The following is a 22,654-nucleotide window of genomic DNA, read 5'->3' on the forward strand; positions in this document are numbered from 1 at the left end:
AATCTAGCTTTTTTTGAAGGAGAAAAGAAAGAATGAAAAAGCAGGTGTTCTGCATTGCCATCACAATACGTCCACAGATAATGCCAGTCCAGTACAAACAGTCGGAAAAGTTGAAAAGGTTTCAAACTTTCTCTCTTACTGTAACAAACATAATGGTGACTCTTAGTCATGAAATAAAAATATATCTATTGGGGGGGGAATGACAGGTCTAGACGAAATAAGAACAAGGCATCACACTGACAATAAAGGTGAATATTGGCGTATCGTGATTTTCCAACTTGTAACGTGGCTGGGAAATCTGCAGATTGTCCGAGAGGCTAAACAAAGGGAAAACTATGCTTTTTGAAAGGTGATTCTGCAGAAAATTGGTGAGAATAACTTAACAGTACCAAATGCTATTTTAAATTTTTTTTTAGAACAGATGACTAACACCAGGCTGCTCACTGAAGCACTAATAATACTTAATTTCATTGAGTTACATAATCACAATAAAGATATTCTATTCTATTCTAATAAGACCTTGAAACAGGTAGTCCTCAATTTACAACAACTGAGCCCCAAATTTCCATTGCTAAGCAAGATAGTTGTTAAGTGAGTTTTGCCCCATTTTACAACCTTCCTTGCCACGGCTCTTAAGTGAATCACCGCAGAGTTAAGTGAATCTGGCTTCCCCATTGACTTTGCTTGTCAAAAGGTCGCAAAAGGGGACCACATGAACCCAGGACAATGCAACCGTCATAAATATGAGTCAGTTGCCAAGCGGCTGAATTTTGATCATGTGACCCTGGGGATGCTGCAGTGGTTGTAAGTATGAAAAACTAACAAAAATCTCTTTTTTCAGTGAATTGGTAACCTCGAACGGTCATTAAAGAAATGATTTCAAGTCGAGATGTACCTATTCTTGAGAAAAATCAAAAATAAGGTTACTTAGAAGCCACCACTGCCGAAACTCGCAGAAGAATGCAAAGCAGCAGTTACTGCTGACCCATAACCGTAGCAAAAGGACGCCCATCAGGTCATTGAGAGCCAAAAGCGACAACAAAAACCAATTTGCAATTATTATCCGGCTTAGCAAATACTCCAATGGCGCGCGTGCGCACTTTCCTCTCAGGTTCCGCCCGGCTTTGCGCTCCGAAGACTCGGATGACGTCATCCTCCTAAGCCAGCGTCTGGAATTTAGTCAAGGCGAGCGAAAGCGCGCCTGCGCCTGCTCACGGCCAATCGGCGACGCTCGGGGCGACTGTGGGAGCCGTCTCTAACCAATGGGAAACGGCCTTTGGCAGGCGGCCCCGCCCTTTCTGGCGCCCGGAGGACGAGGTGCGCCTGCGCGTGGGGCGGGGAAAAAAGAAAATTTGAACGGGCGGCGGTTAAAGAGAGAAAATTGGTCGCGGCGGTTTGTTTTGACAGCGGAGCGGCCCAGGTAGGCCCTGAGGCGGCTCGCGCCGGGGGCGGATGTCGGAGGGCGGTCGGAGCTGGTCGAGGGAGGGCCCGAGGCCCGGTGGGCAGAAGGAGGAAGCGGGGGTGGGTGGGAAAAGGCGATCTTCAAACGGCGGGACGACTGGCTGGAAGGCGCCCTGAGGGCTGCTTCTGCACCCGGCACCCCGCCACACGCTCCGCCCGGGCTTGGCTGAAGCGACGTGTCATCTGCCAGGTGGGTTCCCTGCCTTCCGACGACACCCGGGGCCTCACGTACCCTCCTGCGCCCGGGTAACGCTAGCCCAGGGGTCTTCAAACGTGGCCCTTTTATGACTTGTGGACTTCAACTCCCAGAATTCCTCAGCCAGGCACGCTGGCTGAGGAATTCTGGGAGTTGAAGTCCACAAGTCATAAAAGGGCCAAGTTTGAAGACCCCTGCGCTAGCCCGACACCCTGCTCTGGGGCAGCTACAAGGCCTTTGGGGCTGGGCCGGACACCAGAGTCGACAATGGGCTCGACTGGTTGCGGCGGGGGGGGGGGGGTTGTCCTTTAAACTCGGCCACCCCGGCGTCTTAAATGAAAACTAATATGAGGAAGGTGCCTGGACGGCAGCCCAGCCGCCCTTTCTCTCTCCCCGCCCCCTTCTCCCCTGCCTCACCTTTGCCAAGGTGAAAGGGCCTCTCCCAACCCGGTGCCTTCTTTAGGCCAGGGCTAGGCAACCTTGGCTCTTTTATGACTCGTGGACTTCAACTCCCAGAATTCCTGAGCCAGCCATCCTGAGGGGAAAGGGAGAGGTTTCCAAGCTGAGCCAGGCTGGCTCAGGAATTCTGGGAGTTGAAGTCCACGAGTCATAAAAGAGCCAAGGTTGCCTACCTCTGGCCTAGGCCTAGGCCGCTTTATAACTCGTGGACTTCAACTCCCAGAATTCCTGAGCCAGCCGTGCTGAGGGGAAAGGGAGAGGTTTCCAAGCTGAACCAGGCTGGCTCAGGAATTCTGGGAGTTGAAGTCCATGAGTTATAAAAGAGCCAAGGTTGCCTACCCCTGGCCTAGGCCACTTTATAACTCGTGGACTTCAACTCCCAGAATTCCTGAGCCAGCCATGCTGAGGGGAAAGGGAGAGGTTTCCCAGCTGAGCCAGGCTGGCTCAAGGAATTCTGGGAGTTGAAGTCCACGAGTCATCAAAGAGCCCAGGTTGCCTACCCCTGCTCTAGGCAGTGTGTGTACGACAACTCCCATCATCCAATCCCCGCCTGGCATGTTAAGCTCCCCGATTAGCATTTTAAACGAGGCGATCAATAGCCTGGCATCCAGGTCTTGTCCCATGAGGTTCAGAAAGGCTTGTTTTTGCCATTCATCAAAGCCCGCCCCCCCCCTTCCCGGTTTCTTCTTTGGATTGCCTTTTCAGCCGCTTAAACAATGAGCTGCCTCTGTTCTGGAAATCCTTGAATGCCTGTGCAAGGATGTCGAACAACCTGCCTCCAGAAGCTGTGAATGCTCCCAACACTGGAAGTTTTTTAAGAAGAGGTCGGACAACCGTTTGTCTAACGTGGTATAGGGTTTTCTGCCTGAGCAGGGGGTTGGACTAGATCAGGGCTTTTCAACCTTTTCACCCATTGTACCACTTTTAGGATATGGCAACATCTGAGTACCACCAGTCACCTAGCTCCAGCCATCTCTCGCTTAGGCTTGTGTGGTGCTGCCACCAGTTCAGCTCATTCCCCTCCCCCACTACCACTTTTCTGGGATGGTCGCGTACCACCTGCCAGGTGCCAATGTACCACAGGTGGTACCCGTGCCACTGGTTGAAAAGCCCTGGACTAGATGACCTCCAAGGTCTCTTCCAACTCTGTCCTGTTGTTCTTAAAAATGCAAACCTGTCTGGGAAAGGGAGAGATGTATTGCCGCTGATGTGGTGGAGAGTATTGAATTAAAATAAAACAAAAAAATGTGTGGGCCCAGAATTGACCTTCATTAGTTGCTGGGTAGAAAAGTAGATACATTGCAGATTTTGTTTAAATTCCTTTCCCTTTGAAGATCAGTCAGAGGCAAGCAGGGAAAAGCAGTAACCTTCCTGTAAAGATGAAAGGAGCTGGGACTCAGCATTAGCAGGAGGAAATTAAAAAGTCCCTGGTGGGATCATTTTTATTTATTTATTTATATTTATATTATATTTCCCTACCAGTAATAGTGCCCATCTTCTAGCTAATAAAATCTGCCTTTGGGTATATTCAGCTGTGTTTGGCAATGCACTTGTAGTTGTTAATGCTGTCATATATTTAATATATAGATCATTTGTGTCTGTACCTATAAAAATAATTGATCCTCTTTAATAAGTGCTTCTTGCTCTGCCTGTACGACTTTGGTAATTTGTAATTGCAGATAGGCAAAAAAGCCACTTTTCCAGAACAAAGTTTTTTCTCTTCCAAAATTAGGGAATAGTTTTTGAGCTCTACACAAACTCAGGCACCCTAGTTTCTAGGCAATCTGCAGTGCTAACCAGGAGGAAGGGAAAGAATTTTGTATCCCAACACACAGAAGAGACTGGACTAGGGGAATTTTATGTATATAGTATGTTCTCATTACAGCAATCTTCTCCAGTTTGGTGGTTTAGTTGCATTTGTATTAAGTGATCATTGGTTTTAATCTTTTTTATAATACTCTAAACTGCTCAGAGCCTCTGAAAAATGGAGTTGTATATAAATTGTATGAATAGAAGATATATTGTAACTAGAGTTACCATAATACCCCTCCTGGGAATAAGGGTAATTGTAGGAAGCTGCACTACTAAGACTGATATTAAAATAGAATTGTTTATAAATATGGACCGTTTATTTTATAACAGTAGTACCAGTATTAATATATAAACATAGCTTCAGACTCTCTACAAAGAAAAAAACATTTATCTCCAGTTTTGTTTGTTTTTAGTTTGCTTAGGAATGCATTCCCATAGTTTAGTTTTATCATACCATTTTTGTGAGTTTATAGTCTACTTAAGATGGCTTTCTGTCTTTTCCAGGTAGTTCTTTCAGTGTGGATGCCCCAGTTTAACATGGTTGGACACAGCGTTATTTCTGGCAAATGAAAATAATCGTTCCTATGTGCATTTCTATGTTTGGAATTGAAAAGGATGAAGAGAGGAGTAGTTGCTAAAAAGCAAAAGGAGAATTTACCAGTTACTTCTAGTAAACAAACTGATATATCCACATGGATAGCAAATGCCAACCAAAGTACCCAGAAACATAAAGACCATAAAATATCTTCTAATGAAGAGACAGACCCCACCCACGATCCTCTTGAAGAAGCACTGATCTTCTTGAGAAAAAGTAAGAATAAAAGCAGGGCTTGGTGTTTAATGCCCTAAAACAAAGAAAACGTCTAAACCAGATCTGCCAGGTGTCTCTGGATCAAACAAGGCTACTATTAATTTGATAGTGTACCTGAGTTTCATTTCTGCTTTTCGGCAGTGCATTATTTTCATCAGAACACAATTCTACTGTACATCTTAACAGTTGATCAATTTTAATTAATTTTAAATTGGATGCTTTATTCAAATACTGTAAAATGATATATCTATCTTGGATTAGCACTATGATGTTTGTGTCTAGATTGTGGCTGTTTTCAAATACTTGGTTTGGCAGCACATAAGAATGTAAATACACCTTACTTTATAATATACGTATTTATACTCTATTAGAATAGATGGGTAGCGTAAGTTTTAATGTTCATTCAATAAAGGCCTCCTTCAATAGTTGAAATCACTGTGAGATGTTCTTTATTTATCATATTGGTCATAGTATATATATTAACACTTTTCCAGGTAAACAACAAATATCTTTTCACAAGTGATAAATTTTCTAATGAAGGTTCATTTTGTAGGAAATATTTAGGTGTTTTTTTAATTGGTATTGAGTTAAACTTCCAGTCAATTGTGACCTTTTCTATATGTGTTATTTTTCTCTTCTAAATTGCCCAGAGTCAGTAAAGACTTGGGTGGGCTTAAATGAATAAATATTTTTGGAGGGTGAAACTTGATGGTGAAATAAGCAAGTGGCCAGATTCTCCTGTGAGATGCTTGCTACTCATGAGAATTACACTTACTTTCATGTTTTGATATATTTTTTTCCTAGTTAAAGATCGTACTACCCTGAAGAATGAAGCTTTGCAGAAACACTTATTAAGAGTGGAAAAGATTGCCCAAGAAAGAGGCTTGACTCCAGAAGAAATTGATGCCTTGCTGAATATAGCACTCAGTGGCAAGTTTGGTAAATACACGCACACACATCTTTCTCCTTGTGTTTCTTGGGCGTTTCAGTACTTAACCCTTATAAAAAAATTAATCTCTTCCAGCTGAAGTGATAAACATTCGACTGTTGAAGAGCCTGATTCCCATTTCAGTAATAACAGAAGATTCAATTGTTTCAGCTGTTTCATTACTTTGTGTTGGCAAATGTTCTCGCAATACTCAGGTAACTTGGGAAGCATGTACTGATATCTTGGATCTTAATAATATTTTGATTAGTGTATTCTGTTGACGTCTACAGTTCTTTTCTATCTTTCTGCTTTGAACTCTTAATTACTTATACTATGAACCATATTTGTATAAACTGACCAATTCCTGTTTTCTTCCCATTAGGTTCTTTTCTTAAAATGGTTAATTGCAATGTATGATTTCATTGATCATAAAGAAAAGGTTAATGCCCTCTATGGGTTCTTCTTCAACTTCTTACAGGATGAAAAAATGGTAAGACAGAAATTAATATGTGTGGGATGGTTTTATTTATTTTTTTTCAAAAAAAAAAAAAGATTTCCTGGATATTGTGTAATAGGGATGAGCAGCGTTTCAGATTCAAAAATGCTTCAAAGGAAGAATGCCACACAATCTGCAGCTCTTTAAAAGATACTGTAGCTTTAAGGAGTTTTAGATTGTTGTTGTGCCTCTTTTAAATATGCATTCATACATTGCAGAAGTCTTGCAGGCATTTTTTTTTCATGCATAGGAATTTACATAGGAAAAATCCTGTTTCCGTTCATCGGTCTTACATGAAGTGGACTTTAAACAAAAAAGAACTGTATATTTCTCACTTACAGAGTCAGGTTGCTACCAAATACCACAGAAATATGGCACAAAGTAGGGGATGATCTGAATTTCAAGGAAAAAGGACCATTTCTTTTCCTAGAGCAGTTGTTTTTCTTAAGTACCACTGCACAGCTATATATACTGTACAGTGCTAGTAGCCCAGTCATAGGGTTTAGCGCTTGCTGCAATGCTGAAGCTGATGTTTTTAAGGTACCGAAAGTCAAATTGTCCAATATAATGCCACTAATGTACCCTAAGTTTTGAAAGAAATGCTAACTAGCCTTATGTTGTTTTGGAGAAGTGTAAAGCATAGATTGTGCCCAATTATGCATTTCTTTGATATTTTGTTTCTGTAGTGCCCCTTCGTCTGCCATGTGCTGTATTTGCTGACCAGAAGAGAAAATGGTGAGATGATCATTGGAATCAGAATATGTAATGTGCTTTCAAAAGAAAGTATTTTTTCTTATTTTCTTCTTTAAAGGCTTTCAGATAATATAGATATTTTTTTATTTTTCATTGCTAGTCTATTCTGTTGACTTGAATTACCTGCAGAAGGGTTTTTCGTTGTTTTTAGAAGAAACGGTGTTCAAATCTTTTGTGCTCTAAATTGCACAGAGAATAAAGAAGGTAGTAAATTTTGCTTGTATATGCTATTCTAGCCCAAGTGTAGTATGTTCATCTCTTAGAATAAAAGTTCCTTTTCCTTTTTACATCTAGCTTCATGAAGGCAAGATTATAAATTCTTAAAACATCAAATAATTAGACAATGTTTATCTTTCTAGTAAAACCTTTCCGCGTCCGACGACTCTTGGATCTAAGAACCAAGATGGTGAGTTATTTGAAGTTAATGTCATGTGAAGTACAATTTCTAAAATTTAAATCTCACATTTGTGACAAGATAGCTTTTGTACATTGTAAAAGCTAATCAATATCCAGTATTTATTTATTTATTTCCACTTTTTATCCCAGTTCTCATTTTTAAAGTTGATTTTCAAATATATATACCAATACCAAACATACACATATATATTTAAAAATCTATTTCAAACTATTGATATGTTAAAGTCACTGACATCCATTGTCTATCATTACATGACTAGCAAGTTACATTTTAAGAAATGTAATATAACAATAGAGGGACGCGGTGGCTCAGTGGGTTAGGACGCTGAGCTTGTCGATCAGAAGATCGACAGTTTGGCGGGTCGAATCCCAAGTGCCGCGTAGCAGAGTGAGCGCCTGTTACTCGTCCCAGCTTCTGCCAACCTAGCAGTTCAAAAGCACGTAAAAAATGCAAGTAGAAAAATAGGGACCACTACGGTGGGAAGGTAACAGCGCTCCGTGCGCCTTTGGCGTCTAGTCATGCCAGCCACATGACCACGGAGACGTCCTCGGACAAGTGCTGGCTCTTCGGCTTTGAAACGGAGATGAGCACCGGCCCCTAGAGTTGGAAATGACTAGCACGCATGTGCGGGCGAACCTTTAGCTTTACTAATATAACAATATAAACGGATCTAATGTTCTAATTGCTGATTAAGAGCTTGCTTGAGAAGTAATGCGATCTTTGTTCTGCAAGCAACAATGTCCTGTATGTTTAATCCATAAAGGAGAGGGTGCACACCAGGGTTTATATCAGTAAAGACTACTTTATTAGATTCTACTTCTCTTCACCACTACTCTTACAGATCAGGTTTTAGAATAATCCTCAGCTTCCTACATTTGTAGGTTATAATAAGAGGGCTTTAGTTTCATTCTTTCCCAGCACTTAACTTTGGACTTTGTTTTTGTTCCTGTTTTTACTCAGGGATCAGAAGCTCCATTGCAGGCTCTTCTCGTAACGTATAAAAGCTTTGCTCCAAGCATGGTGTCTTCAGATTTGCTCCAAAGCAAAAAGGTGAGGAAAATGATGACTGAATTGGAGGCTATTCTTTGCTTTCTCTGTGAGAGGACCACCCCGTGTTCCTAAGTTCTTTATAATTGCAAGAAGGAACATTTGGTGCATGTGTGTGTGTAGTTGTAACCTGTAGGCCAGAGAACAGGAGTGAGCAAACTTTGAAAGAGAAGATGAAGATTATTCCTGTACGATCCTTTCTGAAATAATCTCATGTCTTTATACAAGGGGTCTTCAAACTTGGCCCTTTTATGTCTTGTGAACTTCAACTTCCAGAATTCTTCAGCCAAGCACGCTGGCTGAGGAATTCTGGGAGTTGAAGTCCACAAGACATAAAAGGGCCAAGTTTGAAGAGCCCTGCTTTATACCAAAGTGTCGGTAAATTGAGTACCATTAAAATTGTGTGTGTGTGTGTGTGTGTGTAAATGACTTCAATGAAAATAGTAATCATTGAATGGTGTTGAATGGTCTTTTGCCGAGCAAACTCTTTGTTTTACCAATCTAAACATTTTGAAAAGGAAAGCTTGTGTGTGTTTTTAATTCCATGTGTGAATACACACGCATAGACATATACATAGATACATGCTGTTTAACATGCTCTTTAATATTGGATAAAGGTGACTTTCACTTTTCACCTCTTCCCAGGTGCGATTTAAGAATACAGAAAACCTGTGGAAAAATGCAATTAGTAACATAAAGCAACGGATCTGTGGGCTTTCGCCAACATCTCAGCCAGTTTTAACATTTCAGCCCCCAAAGAAAGTAAGTTCCTTTAGATTGTTTAAATGCAGTTCCTAGTTTGTGATTGCATGTCCATTTTTCATTGACGTTTTTGGTTGTATTGACAATGTCATCTAGGCTATTCCTTAGATTGTTTATAATTCACGATCAATTTATTGTTTGCCAACAACGTTCCATTACAATAGTAACTGATTTCTTAATCTTTTTTTCTCATTCTCCTTTTAACCTCTACATAGATATGGGAGGGTGTGTGTGTGTTCATATTGTTTAATTGTCCTGATTTCTTCTAATTTGACTAATTCAATTGAGTATGCAAAGGGTCTGAACGTTTCTCTCCTTTGATTTGGTTCTACCTTGAATTTCCATGTTGAATATACCTGTGTGTGTGTGTATAAGGATGGAGCCGATCCATTAAAGAAATCATATTTAGGAAAGAGTAATTCTATAACATCACAATAGAATTATATCTATGAATTGCTAGGGTTGGATTTTTGCTTTTTGTAGAAATGGAATTCAAAATTGATGATACCTGCGTGTAACCAAAACTCTACTTCCTCGGCTCAGAGTTCAAAAGCCAAACATATCGATTTCAATAGTCATCCTAAATCCTTCCCAGTGCAGCATCTGCAGAGCTTCTCCCAGCTTTTGGAGAACATCCATTGTTTAGAAGTAAGTGGCTGATATCAAAGTGAGCAAGAACTACAAGGGACGGGAGGGAGCTTGTTAATAGGCTGCAATAATCAATGCCTGGCTAATCTAATGCCAATCAAATAAGTCTCAAATGGGTCACAGTTTTTGAAAGACATAAAAGTACACAATAGTTACAATGTATTGTAAAAACATGAACTTGTATTAAGGGTTATGGTACATTCCTGATCATTTTGATGTGTATTCTGGGCAGTTTTCTTTTTTAACTGAAGCCAGAGGGGAAAATGTTTTCTAAACAAAACTGAAGAAGTCAATACCATTAAGTTAGTGTAACAATTGAAGCAGCTTCTGAGTTTGTTTAAAAATTGATTAAGAAACAAAGTAGCATTAGCTCAACACTGTCTACGGTACATGTTAGTTGACAATGTCTTCTGATTGCTTTCATAGCTTCCTTCCCAAGTAGGCTCGGTGTTAGGAAATCGGCTGTTACTCCACTACATTAACTGTGTCACGGATGATGTCGTTTACCAGAGGATGTACTATTGGCTGGGCCAAATATTCAGAGAAGGTAGGGGGACTAATCCTTGTGATTTGTGCCATCTAAGTGAAGATCAATTACAAATAGTCATCCAATACACAGCAGTGACAGCAGTCAAACGGACGGGAGAGAACACAGCAGCAAAAGCCTTCCCTTTTATACTCAGGCTTTTAAAAGGATACACACACCTGCTGAGTCATTCCTATTATTGCATCATCCACCTTACATTGCATTACATCATTACACAAGCTGTTTAGCTATTAAATTATTAAACCTGACATACAGCCATTCATGTAGTGACTGAAGTTACAACAGCAATGAGAAAAGTGATGTGTGAATTTTTTTCACGCTTATGACCATTGCAGCATACACGTGATCAAAATTCAGACGCTTGGCAACTGACTCATATTTATGACCTTTGCAGTGTCCCTGGGTCACGTGATTATCTTGGGCAACCTTCGGACAAGCAAAGTCAAGGGGGAAAGCAGATTCAATTAACCAAGTTACTAACTTAAAAATTGTAGCGATTCACTTAACTGTGGCAAGAAAGGTCGTAACGGGCAAAACTCACTTAACAAGTGTTTCGCTGAGCAATGGAAAGGTTGGGTTTGATTGTGGTTGTAAGTCAAGGACTACCCGTATGCTAAAACACATACTGTTGCTTGCACACATAAGGGCTTATTATTTCTTGGAGAGGCAAGGAAGAAGAAAGGATTCTATTCAGACATTTTTTTCCTGTTTCTTATTTATAATGCAGAATGCCCTTGGATTAAGATTGAAAACCAGGAATGTGAACTGGAATTCAAAGAATTCTTGGGCACAGTTTTGGAAGCGGAACGCTTCTTGCAGGTTAGTTTTATACCTTTATGCCTATTTATCTTTCCCAAAAGAATATTTTTTTCCTTGAGTCACCAGGGTGTTTTATTGGAATGTCAGGATTCCCTGTTCACGGAACCAGAGGGCATAGAATGGGGCATGCAGAGATTTCAGCACAGTTGGGGGCATTGGGGAAGATTATGATAGATGTGGGAACGTATGGGGGCAAGCCACTTGTAGTGAAGGCGGACCAGGTGTCTCATACTAGTTCTGCATTCCAGCCCCCAAGTCTCAGCCCTTTTCCCTGATCCGGCAGTCCTTATGTCCTTAATAAAGGCTCCTTTATCTGTGATCTAATCACAGATGAAAGGGCTGACCTGGCTGGGTTCAAAGGGAGGGTTCTTCTATTGGAAATATGCCCAGCTAGGTTTTGGGTGTGGCATCAGCTGAGACTCCACAGTACCAGACAGTGTTAGTTGGGCATGAGAGGTCCCACCCTCTATCCCTATTATGCGGGGTTCTGCAGGATTGGTACTCTCTCCACTCCTATTTAAAATCCACAGGAAGCCTCTGGGTGAGATTATTCATCACCATAAGGTTGAGGTATCATCAGGGATACCAGAGATGAATAATCCCCATGTTGGGTATCTCCTTCCTTGCATGTCGTTGATGCCTTGTCCCAGTACGGACAATTGAGAATCTGCTGCCCAGGTTAGAATAGGAGAACTTATTTGGAAGAAAATCTAGGTTTTCCCTGATCGGGTTTGTTCTTTTCAGGAGGGCTTCTCATCTTGTGAAGAATTTTTGTACCGAAGCCTGCCCTTCTGGGATGGTCGCTTCTGTAGGTCACAAGTCCTGCAGATGATCAGTTGGATCCCCCTCAGCACCTTCTCAGGTATGTGATGCAAACCCACCCAATCTTTCCCTGTTCCTCAGTCGAGAGTGGCTGGCTTCAAAACCACTTTGTTTTTTCACTTTCAGAAATGAAAGCTTATCTCTGCAAGCCGTTGATGCAGCTGTTTTTCACCTCGTCTCTTTATTTTAAGGTAAACGAAGGGGCCTCTGAATAGATGATTTGACACCACAAACTTCATTTATGCTGTACTAAGGAATGTGCCGTCTGCTGACTTATCATTTTTCCAAAATGTTAACAATTTTTATCCAAGCCTGCAGAAAGCAACATTTGGGTTCACTGAATAACTTAGGGCTACTTATGCCAAAAGAAGCATGCAGTTTTTCTCTTGCATACGTTTGTGCAATGAGGTAGAATCAAGGTTTAGGGGGGGGGGAAGAGAAATGGGAACACATTGCCCATAAAAACAGCAAAAATACAAATCCAATATCATTTAACTGAAAAATTCCTTTAAAAAAATCTATCTGTAGTCATGCTTTTTATCATTTTACTGTCTTTGCAAAAATTTCTTGCTCCACTACTGTCTTCTGATTGCTGTCTTTTTTTCTTTTTCTTTTTTTTTTTGCTGCAGTCTGTCTGTCTACCTATCATCTATCTATAAAATTAGCATAGCACAGCATCGTTCCTTAAGACTGAATCGCGGCTATTCAGTATGTGTTTTTTGTGTCCTTGTTCCTCCATAGTGTACTGTTCTTGAAAGCCTGAGGGAACTGCTACTAAACTGGCTGAATTGGCATTTCTTGCAATCAGACACGTCATCCGAGTTAAATGTAGATGCCCTGTAAGTATCATCTTTTTAAAAAGTGGCCCCATCTGTTTTGCACTGTGATTTACATCTGGAAGTACTTATATGTAGAAGTTATTTCCACTGTGAATGTTCACGCTTGTGTCTCGTTCTGCTGCAGGAATACTTCTGTTTCAAGCCTGGTGAATTCAATAGCAGAATTCATCCACTTTGTTGGCCGGCTTTCAACCATTGCCCTGCACTTGGAGAACAACTCTGCTTTTTTAATGCACTTCATTCTGGATTTCTATGAAATAGTATGTAAGCTAGTCTCACTATAACTTTGTTCCAAGCATATAGATAATGCACTTTGACAGTATTGGTGAAGAGATTCCAATAGATGTGTTGGATATGTTCACCGCCTTGAGTTATTTGTAGAAATAATAAAGGCAGGAGATAGATAGATAGATAGTAGGGATGCGGTGGCTCAGTGGGTTAGGACGCTGAGCTTGTCGATGAGAAGGTCGGCAGTTTGGCGGTTCGAATGCTGAGTGCCGCGTAGCAAAGTGAGCGACTGTTCCTCATCCCAGCTTCTGCCAACCTAACAGTTCGAAAGCACGTAAAAATGCAAGTAGAAAAATAGGGACCACTACGGTAGGAAGGCAACAGTGTTCCGTGCGCCTTTGGCGTCTAGTCATGCCGGCCACATGACCACGGAGACGTCCTCGGACAAGCGCTGGCTCTTCGGCTTTGAAACGGAGATGAGCACCGGCCCCTAGAGTTGGAAACGACTAGCACGCACGTGCGGGGGAACCTTTTCCTTTACCTTTTATAGATTTATAGATAGAGAAGGAAGGAAGGAATTTAAAGGATTCAAACCCTTTTGTTCATACAGAACCCATTATTTTTTTCTTAGAACAATGTTTCTCCAGGTTCAGAAAGATTGCAGCCAAGGCAGCCCAAACGAAAAAATGAATCTGCTTAGGATCGCAGTAAATGCAACTAAACAACATCAAGACATAACACTCAAACTATTACAAACAATAATGATTTGAAGACTTTACTAAATTCCAAGCAAATAAAGTATCTCAAACCTAACACATTTGGTATCTAGTCTTTTAAAAGATTTGCACTATTGAGTAACACCAATTGGAACGGTCGTCTCCAATAAAAAAAAATTCCAAAAGTTTCTGTACAGGAGAAGGTACAATAGTAGCAGCCAATCTCATTACCCTATGTTTTTTTTATCTATACTAAATCTGTATTACGTTTTGCATATTGATCAGAGCCCAGTGTGAATCTGTGGATGACAAGGATATGATATTCTCTCAGTTTTTATATGTCGATACTGTACTGAAAGCAGAACACTGAACGCCGAAATCCCTTCCCTATTCTAGGTATGTGATATGTTTCAGAAGTACAAGGTCCCTTTGCTTATAATCCCTCCCGCAGGAGTTTTCTATCCAGCACTGCTTAGCTTGGATTCTGTCACAGTGGATCAGCTGTGCCACATCATGTTCAGGTATTTTATTTTATTTTTATTTTTATTCCATTTATATCCCGCCCTTCTCCGAAGACTCAGGGCGGCTTACAAGCTTAGCAGTAGCCTTCATTCTATGTATATGCCTGCTTATTAGGGCTTTCACACACACCCCAAGCAGCATTATTACAAAGTCAGCTTAATTGCCCCCAACAATCTGGGTCCTCATTTTACCGACCTCGGAAGGATGGAAGGCTGAGTCAACCTTGAGCCTGGTGGGACTCGAACCTGCACTAATTGCAGGCAGCTGGTGTTACTTAAGGAGGCATTAGCCCACTGCTCCACCAAGGCTCTATTGACGAGGCCTTTGTTTTTCTTCCCTATGCTAGGAATAATTCCCATACTATTATCTTTCAAACCATTTGGGAGACCATGATCTCTTTGGTTCTGGATAAGCCAGTACAGGGTAGTCCTCAACTTACGACCACAATTGAGCCCAAAATTTAGGTTGCTAAGCGAGAAAATTTGTTAAGTGATTTTAGTCCCGTTTTATGACTTGCCACATTTGTTAAGTGAATCACGGCAGTTGTTAAGTGAGTAACCCACTTGTTAAGTGAATCTGATTCCACGCTGACTTTGCTTGTCAGAAGGCTGCAAAAGGGGATCACGTGACCCTGGGACACTGCAACCGTCATAAATACAAGCCAGTTGCCAAGCGTTCGAATTTTGATCACATGACCTTAGGGATGCTGCTGCAGCCATCAATGTAAAAAAAACGGTCATGTCACTTTTTTCAGCGCCGTTGTAACTTCGAATTGTCACTAAGCAAACTTTTTAAGTTGAGGACAAACCTGAGGTTGGGCTGAGGTTGAGTGAGTTCTGTTCTGATAAAAGTCCACTTAGTTGTGCAAAGAGGATGCCGTACATTAATACGTATCGTTTATCCTAATTTTAACAAAATGCATGAACACGTGTGCTATGAATTGCGGATTTTCTTCAGCAAAGGAAGGATATGTGTGATATTTATGGTTGGTTTGTGAGACTATTCAAGACACCTGGCCTTGGTGTACAAGTAGTCCTCGACTTACAACTGTTCGGTGTCCATTACAATCCCACAGGCCAAGAGGTCCAGGTAAGGTGGGACATTGAGAGAGACTAGGTTTCCCAGGCGTGGTGGGGCAGGGAGTTGGTCTGGGCCTCCTGGCCTGTGACAATTTTCCACGCAATGGTGGGCCCTGTAGCCACTGATGCCTCCCGGCCCCTGGCAGATTTCCACATGGTTCCCCCATTCCTGAGGGATTTCTGCACAATAATGTAACAATCCCCACATTGCTTAAGAACCGCAACTGGAAGAGCAGGGATTATAGTTGATGAATAAAGTGGTAATGTGGGCATCTCACTAAATGATCACTTCACTTAACAGCAGAGACTTCAGTCCCGTTTGTGACCTTAAGTTGAGAGCTACCTGCAAGTAAGAATTCGGCCTTCTATGAAAAAGCATTTCAGAGCCAGAGGTCAAATGCCAATGTGCACGGCTTGCATGTTAAATATTGGATTTTTAAAGAATCTGTTGACTTAGCTTGAGAATTGTTCTCTGAGACCCATACACTTGTTATTTTATGTCAAATTACAAAGAGATGTCTTTTAATCGCCTCATCGTTTCCTTCCCTAAAATGCTAGGATTGTGCCAAGATCAGCTTTCTTTGGTCAAGAAGCCAGGGCTTAAATTTGACAAACAAGATAGTTATAGAAATGAATTCCCAGTTGATGACTTATTTCTCTTAAACCTACTGTTGCCTTGGTTACTCGCTTTCATGTTTTTTCCCCACGAAGAATGACTGAAAGGGACAGAATAGTCTCAGACAGTGGTTTCATATGGGCTTGTAAGTGATCTCTGTGAAATTAGAGTATTTTTTTCCATTTTAAATAGTGCTCCACAAACATCGTATCCATCAAATCTGACATGATTTTATGGACAGATAAGTCTCAAAATTCCAAGAACAGTTTCGGTGAAGCTTGTAATTGTGTCGAATATAGTGATGTTAATTGGGGACACGAAGCCTGCTTGCTAGTGGACAGCCAGGAACTGAGTTATTGAGGTCAACTGTGAATCTGGATTTGTTTTTATACAAGGCTCGTGGCTTAACAATGTTGTTTTTCAGCAGTTTTGCTTCTAGTACTTGCATCTGAGAACTCGCCAGCTGCTGAATACCATGTTAGGATTCTTTAGGTTAGTTTCCTCTTCTCAAAAGCTGCAAATGGTCTACCTGGAAAGAAGCATTCTGGGAGTTATACTGAAAATTACATTCATTATATGGAGGAGTATTTGGGGCTTATTACTGAGGGATTTCCAGTTTCTATAGTGACTGAACGACGTACTGTTGTTCCTCCAGATGAAGTTGTGTCCTGCCTTCCGCATTAGATGCATAGCCTGTTGGGTTTCATGGTCTTCTTATACAACATAGGTAGTGACCGTTCAAAGTTACAGCAGCATTGAAAAAAAGTGACTTACGACCATTTTTCACACTTAACGGCCATTGCAGCACCACCTCCCGGGGTCACATGATCAAGATTCAGATGCTTGGCAACTGGTTCATATTTATGACTGGCTGCGATGTCCCGGGCTTAGCTGATCACTTTTTGTGACTTTCTGAAAAGCAGTCACTAGGGAAGCCAGATTCTCTTAACAACTGCAGTGATTCACTTAACAAGTGTGGTAAGCAAGGTCTAAAACGGGATAAAACTCGGTTAACGCGCTCTCACTTGGCAACAAAAAATTTGGGCTCAGTTAGGGTTGTAAGTTGAGGACTTCCTTTACATAGATCCTGCGTTGAAAAACGATAGGTGTGTGCCTTCTGGCGTTTGTCTTATCAGAGTCGGAATGGCTTCAGAACTTTAAAAAGGGCTCTCAAATTCCATTTTGCATTCTGTACCAAATCCAGCTGGTTGGAAAGAAGAACTATCTTGAGTGGCTCCTATATTTTTATCTTCTGGTTTCTGTTCTGAAATAATGGGAAAACACAAGTGATTTCCATAAAACGGGTCAGGAAAGGTTTCTTGATGCCTGACATGTTGGGAATGGGACTAGCAATGCAAGTAGTCAAGAAATCAGCCATCTGTTTGGAGTTTAAAAAAATACTCAAATCCTCTTCTTTGTTTCTATTTCAGGTATCGAACCAATTTGGTAGCTGCTAAACAATATCTACAAGCTAAACAGGTACAATAAAATAAGGCACAATGCCTGCTGTGTCATTGCCACAATATAGTAATTAACTTTTGTCTTGCCTTGCCTTTCAAATTTGTTTTCCCAAAGTTACTGTACTTGTTCAAAGATGCCATTCTTTTTCTGGCTTTTCCCCTTTTGCCTTTTCATACGATCTGAGTCTGGTATTCTGTAAGTAACGCAAACTGTTGCTTTTAGCCAGAGCTATCGCAAACCTTGTCTTCCTTGATCCTCTCAGCCATCACTGGGAATCAAGTTTAGCAACCAGATTTGCCAAGAATACAACCAATATATAACCAGCATGGTCGGATGCCTGTGGACCTCAAATGTCTTCCAGAAAGACTACCACCCTCAGGGGATTCATATGGAGCCCGAAGTGCTGGAGAAGACCTTGGTGCAGGAATACAGGAAGGCCTTGAACATCGTGTACCATCCTGCCTTGACAGGTTATGCGATGCTCTTTGTGCAGCAGGTAAATGGAGGTTTTATCTTTCAGTACCATCTTCCCTATTCTGTCAGGTTTTGTTTACTGAATTACACCCAAACCTTTGCTGGGTTCTTCATTGTGTCATATTTTATTCATTGGCATAGTGTGGTCAAGCTGCAACTATGCTTTAAAACTTCAAGCTTGCATTTGCTTCTCAAGAATGAGTTTGAGACTCTTATCTATCTATCTAATCTATTTATCTATATCTTATCTATCTATCCATCCCTACAGCTGTATATCTATATATTTCTATCACATTTCTAAACTACCCATCTCCTACAAAGAGTTAGATTCAACTCTCAGCTGTAGAAGCTCGCTGGCAGACATTGGCCAGTTAAGACACAATAGCTTTCATGATTCCTTTTGTCCAGTACCCTATTAATTTTACTTTCTTTCTTTCTTTGGGACTTAAGACTTAAAAGGGGGTTTTCTTGCTGGTTTTATCGCAGTCAAATATTCTGTTTACAGCGAGGGACTAAACCCAATATGATACATACTCTGAATAATCTAACTTTATTCATTAAAAAAAAGACTTCTAGTTCTTAAGCTTAACTTTTATGGCAATGCTTAAAGAAATTTAAAAGCTGTGAAGATTTCCCCGTGGAAGTCCCCTGGTTCCCTCCGAGATCCGTATTTCTTTTTTCCTAACTAATAAGAAACAGAATCAAGGGTTAATATTTCTAGAAACATGCATTATTTTTAGGCAAGGCAGCAACATCGCCATCTTGATTTCTTACGTAGACATGTAGACAGATTAATTATGCTAATTTGTACAGGCTGACATGAATTGTGATCTCTCATCAGCTGGCTCAGGAATTCTGGAAGTTGAAGTCCACGAGTCATAAAAGAGCCGAGGTTGCCTACCCCTGGTCTAGCTGCTCTTAATATGTAGGGCCAGCCTTTATTTAAGGAGAAACGAGGGTAGGAAAAATTTCACAAATTCCACTGAGGGAGTCTCTCATCCCCAGAAAACCAACTACAGCAACTCCCTTCAAAGAGTTCGACATACTTGAGGAAGAACAGACCTCAGCATAACTTTTTTTGTTTTGCTGAAGAACATTATTTTTATTCCTGATGAGATGTCTGTGAAAGGATGTGTTTCCAGCTCCCTATAGTATCTATAATACACCAGAGCTATGCAGTGAGATCCCATCTCTTAGGAGCACTATAGAGAACTAACATTTTGATCCTTCTTTCTCAATGCTTTGGTGAAAGCAGATTTGTCATGAATGAGCGTTCCTCTTCAATTGCTAAAGACAAAGCAGCCTTTTGGGGATTTGGCAAAATGCTAGCTACGGTGCCTGGTAGGCACGTTCAGTTTTCTGACAGAGACAGAAATTGCCTTGAGCTGAAAATGACCAATAGGATTGGTTATTTAATAAATCACTATAATATGAAAGAGAGATCCTTGAAAGGAGATGGAAGAATAAGCTGAGGAACACTATTGAAAACAGAAATAGTGAGAAGCTCATTGCAGAGAATTAAATCTCCCCAGCAATTAAGTCAATTGCGATTCAGTTTATAGTGGAATAGCCATTGCTTAGCGGCAGTAAGAGTTGTCTGTTCTGTAAGTGGCCTAGATTTGTTTTATTTTATTTTATTTTGATTCATTGAACCTTCCTCATGTTGAACTCAAGGAGACTCAGGTGTTTTTCTAAAATCAGCCTCATACAAACCAACTTGGATAGGGCCATTCTAAAATGCCAGGTTTGCATTCACATATCCTAATTTCATGGCATGGCTTAGAGATATCGGTATACCTGATTTTATTTTTTTTAGAACCCAGAAAGCATCATTATGATACCTTTTGTCCTTCAGCAGTATCATGTTGTTCTCCAAAAGGGCAAGTTTTTGATGTAGTTTCTAGGCCGTGTTAACCAATAACTTTCTTAAATATCTTCTCAAGGCTCACGAAACAATTTTTTTTAATTGTCCTTTTTTTTCAGGCACAATCAGAACACAAAATCCCAGATATCAGGCTAATTCAGGTAAAAAGTCATACATTTTGGAAAGGACTAAATTTCTTGGGAAGTTTGCTATAGTATAACCAATTTGGCAGTGTTTCTGAGAGCAAGACTGTACAGTGAAACGATTCCACACTGCTAATATTTTCAGTTACAAAATATTAGTGCTTCTAGACTCTTGCTTTAGTAAACTGATCTGTGAATTAAGAGGCTGCACAGAAAATGAGTGAATATTGAATGGCAAAGAAGAGTGGCGGGGGGGGGGCTAGAGGTGGTACTCTCGCCTCACAATCAGGAAGCTGTGAATTTGATCCTAGGTAGCGGCAGATGTTTCTCTTTCTGGGTGCAATGAGTTATTGTCTGCTGCTACCTCCATGTAGGTGTCAGGAAGGGCATCCAGCCCAGTAAATGCTTGAGCTCCATTCAGTTGTCCCAACTCCACCTGGATGCAAGGAATTACAGGGTCATTTTAAAAAAAAAGTATGGCAAAGGAGAATTTCTTTACCTGGAGATGTATGCTTTCTCTGCAGGGGAGGAGATGGGACTGGTACTTGGAATATCTATACACCCAAGAGTTACAAGGCTTGAAAGTCTTCATTGAAAGCAGCATCAAGCGTGTGGCTCGACCTCAAACAAAACCAGACAACTAACTGGGTATTGAAACATTGACTCTTGTGAATGGATTTCTTCTCACCTTCTGTCAAAGCTAAACTTGGATTCTAATGGGCTCCTATTTCTGAAGAGAAGGATCCTTTCAGTGCCTCAGTACTGATGGCCGTACAGGTAGCTCTTGGTAACAATAGTAGCACCCATAAAGCTATTTGCCCAGCTGGTCTTTGTGACATGAAATCTTTCATCTTTGGGTAAAGGGCTCTTCGGCCTGGAGACTACAAACTTACTCTCATGAAAGAAATACAGCGTGCCTAATTCCTGTTGCTAACTTTTTGCTTCGTTTTGGAATTAAGCAGCCCAATTATTATTGCAAACATTCAGGCGAATTATAGCAGGATTTTCCAGCGTTTGATCATTTTGGGACAGTAATTGTGACCATTCTTTGGACAGCTAAATTATCAGCTTTCCTTGATAATCCCAAAGCCCCCACAATGGATTGAACCAACAGCCTTAGACTTGTAGATAACTGTAAATAATTGTATAGCACTTATTTATGCATAAAATGCTCTGTCGTGTAAATTAAACATTGTTTGGCCTTGGTTTGTACAGTGAAACCTCAATTTTATGAATTTTGGTTTTCTGAATGTTGCCCATGGTGGATGAAATTCTGTTGTAATTTGTGGAACAACATCATTTGTATGAAGACATTCTGGAAAAAAAATACAGAACTGGGCCGCAGAAGTGGTGGGCAAGGATGTGTGCACGCATCCCCATTTGTGCAAGCAGCAGGCCAGCACACTCCAGTTGCGCGAGAAGTGTGTGTGTGTGCCTGATGCTTATGCAAATGGAGTAGCGCATATGCGTGCCTGTTACTCACATTGACCCATCCATTCCTTTCTGTTCTCCCCCCCCCCCCCCGATCCACAAAGCCAGAAAGGTTGGAAAACTGTTCTACGGTATTGATTTACCGGTAATCCTTTGAATAAAATTCTCCCCAAAATCCATGTCTTCCAAAACTGTAAACATAAAAGACCAAATTCTCAAAAGCTTTCTCTGCATTCAGAAAAAATCAATGCCACTTGCTTCTCATTATGTTGTTGTAGATACTCTATTACAGTAGTGGGCAAAATTGTGGAAACCTTTTGGGAAAAGTGTACAGTAGAAATGCCATCTTTGGTTAAGTTTCCACCAATTTTTTCTTCTAATTTCTTTATAACTCTAGCCTTAATAATACTAATTTACATCGCTTTCTGGGCAACCAGTCAACTCTTTGCACCATTACTTTAATTTTATTACATTTTACAAGCTCACTAAATGAAAGAACACAAAAAAACCCTCAACTAACTTGATAGTGATCACATAACACACAGTCGGTGTTGGCAGGGGGGCAGAGGTCGACCTTGAGGCCTCATTTGTGGAGTTCCCCAGGGATCGGTCCTCTCGCCTCTCTTGTTCAACATCTATATGAAGCCTCTGGGTGAGATCATTCGTGGTTTTGGAGTTGGGTATCATCAGTATGCTGATGATACCCAGATTTTCATTTCAACCCCAAACCACCCCAGTGATGACCTTGACATGATGTCCCGTTGCCTGGAGGCGGTCCGGGTCTGGATGGGGAGGAACAGGCTTCGGCTGACAAGACTGAGTGGCTGTTCGTGCCGGCATCCCGGGAAATTCAGATTATTATTCAGATTATTCCATCTCTTGCTATGGGGGGTGAGCTATTGCCCCCCGTAGATAGGGCGCGCAACTTGGGGGTCCTCCTACAGCTCTCTTTAGAAGATCATATAGCAGCTGTGACTAGGGGGGCCTTTGCCCAGGTTTGCCTGGTGCACCAGTTGCGGCCCTATCTGAACCGGGATGCCTTGCATACAGTCACTCATGCGCTCGTGACCTCGTTTGGACTACTGTAATGCTCTCTACATGGGGCTGCCCTTGAAGACCACTCGGAGGCTCCAACTGGTGCGGAATGCAGCCGCGCGAGTTGTGTTGGGAGTCTCCCGATACTCCCATGTTACACCTTTGCTCCGCGAGCTGCATTGGCTGCCGGTTGCCCTCTGGGTGAGATTCAAGATGCTGAGAGGGCCTCCTCAGGGTGCCTCTGATCAGAGAATGTCGACTGGTGGC

General features: G+C 41.3%; 1 protein-coding gene across 1 annotated transcript; it reads left to right on the forward strand.

Annotated features, from left to right (window-relative positions):
• Positions 1-1,337: 1,337 nt before the first annotated feature.
• CENPI (centromere protein I) lies at positions 1,338-21,116 on the forward strand. Its single transcript, XM_081336362.1, has 21 exons — positions 1,338-1,420; positions 4,433-4,739; positions 5,544-5,678; positions 5,764-5,882; positions 6,050-6,157; positions 6,850-6,898; positions 7,276-7,322; positions 8,295-8,384; positions 9,027-9,143; positions 9,627-9,791; positions 10,218-10,338; positions 11,066-11,157; positions 11,902-12,019; positions 12,106-12,170; positions 12,721-12,818; positions 12,943-13,078; positions 14,159-14,283; positions 17,410-17,458; positions 17,703-17,936; positions 19,898-19,939; positions 20,446-21,116. Exons 2-21 carry the CDS (start codon positions 4,544-4,546, stop codon positions 20,563-20,565), a joined length of 2,226 nt encoding a protein of 741 aa, XP_081192488.1. The 5' UTR covers positions 1,338-1,420; positions 4,433-4,543; the 3' UTR covers positions 20,566-21,116.
• The last annotated feature ends 1,538 nt before the right edge of the window (positions 21,117-22,654 follow it).

The sequence above is a fragment of the Vipera berus genome (genome assembly GCF_964194415.1).
Source record: "Vipera berus genome assembly, chromosome: 11".
Taxonomy (NCBI): Eukaryota; Metazoa; Chordata; class Lepidosauria; order Squamata; family Viperidae; genus Vipera; species Vipera berus.

What these genes read in the sequence shown, in the direction of transcription:
- CENPI (XM_081336362.1), top strand. Translation starts at nt 4,544, where the DNA reads ATGAAGAGAGGAGTAGTTGCTAAAAAGCAAAAGGAGAATTTACCAGTT. An exon ending in TCTTACAGGATGAAAAAATG is followed by an intron (nt 6,158 to 6,849) that starts GTAAGACAGAAA and finishes TTGTTTCTGTAG; the next exon opens with TGCCCCTTCGTCTGCCATGT. An exon ending in CTGTGCCACATCATGTTCAG is followed by an intron (nt 14,284 to 17,409) that starts GTATTTTATTTT and finishes TTTCTATTTCAG; the next exon opens with GTATCGAACCAATTTGGTAG.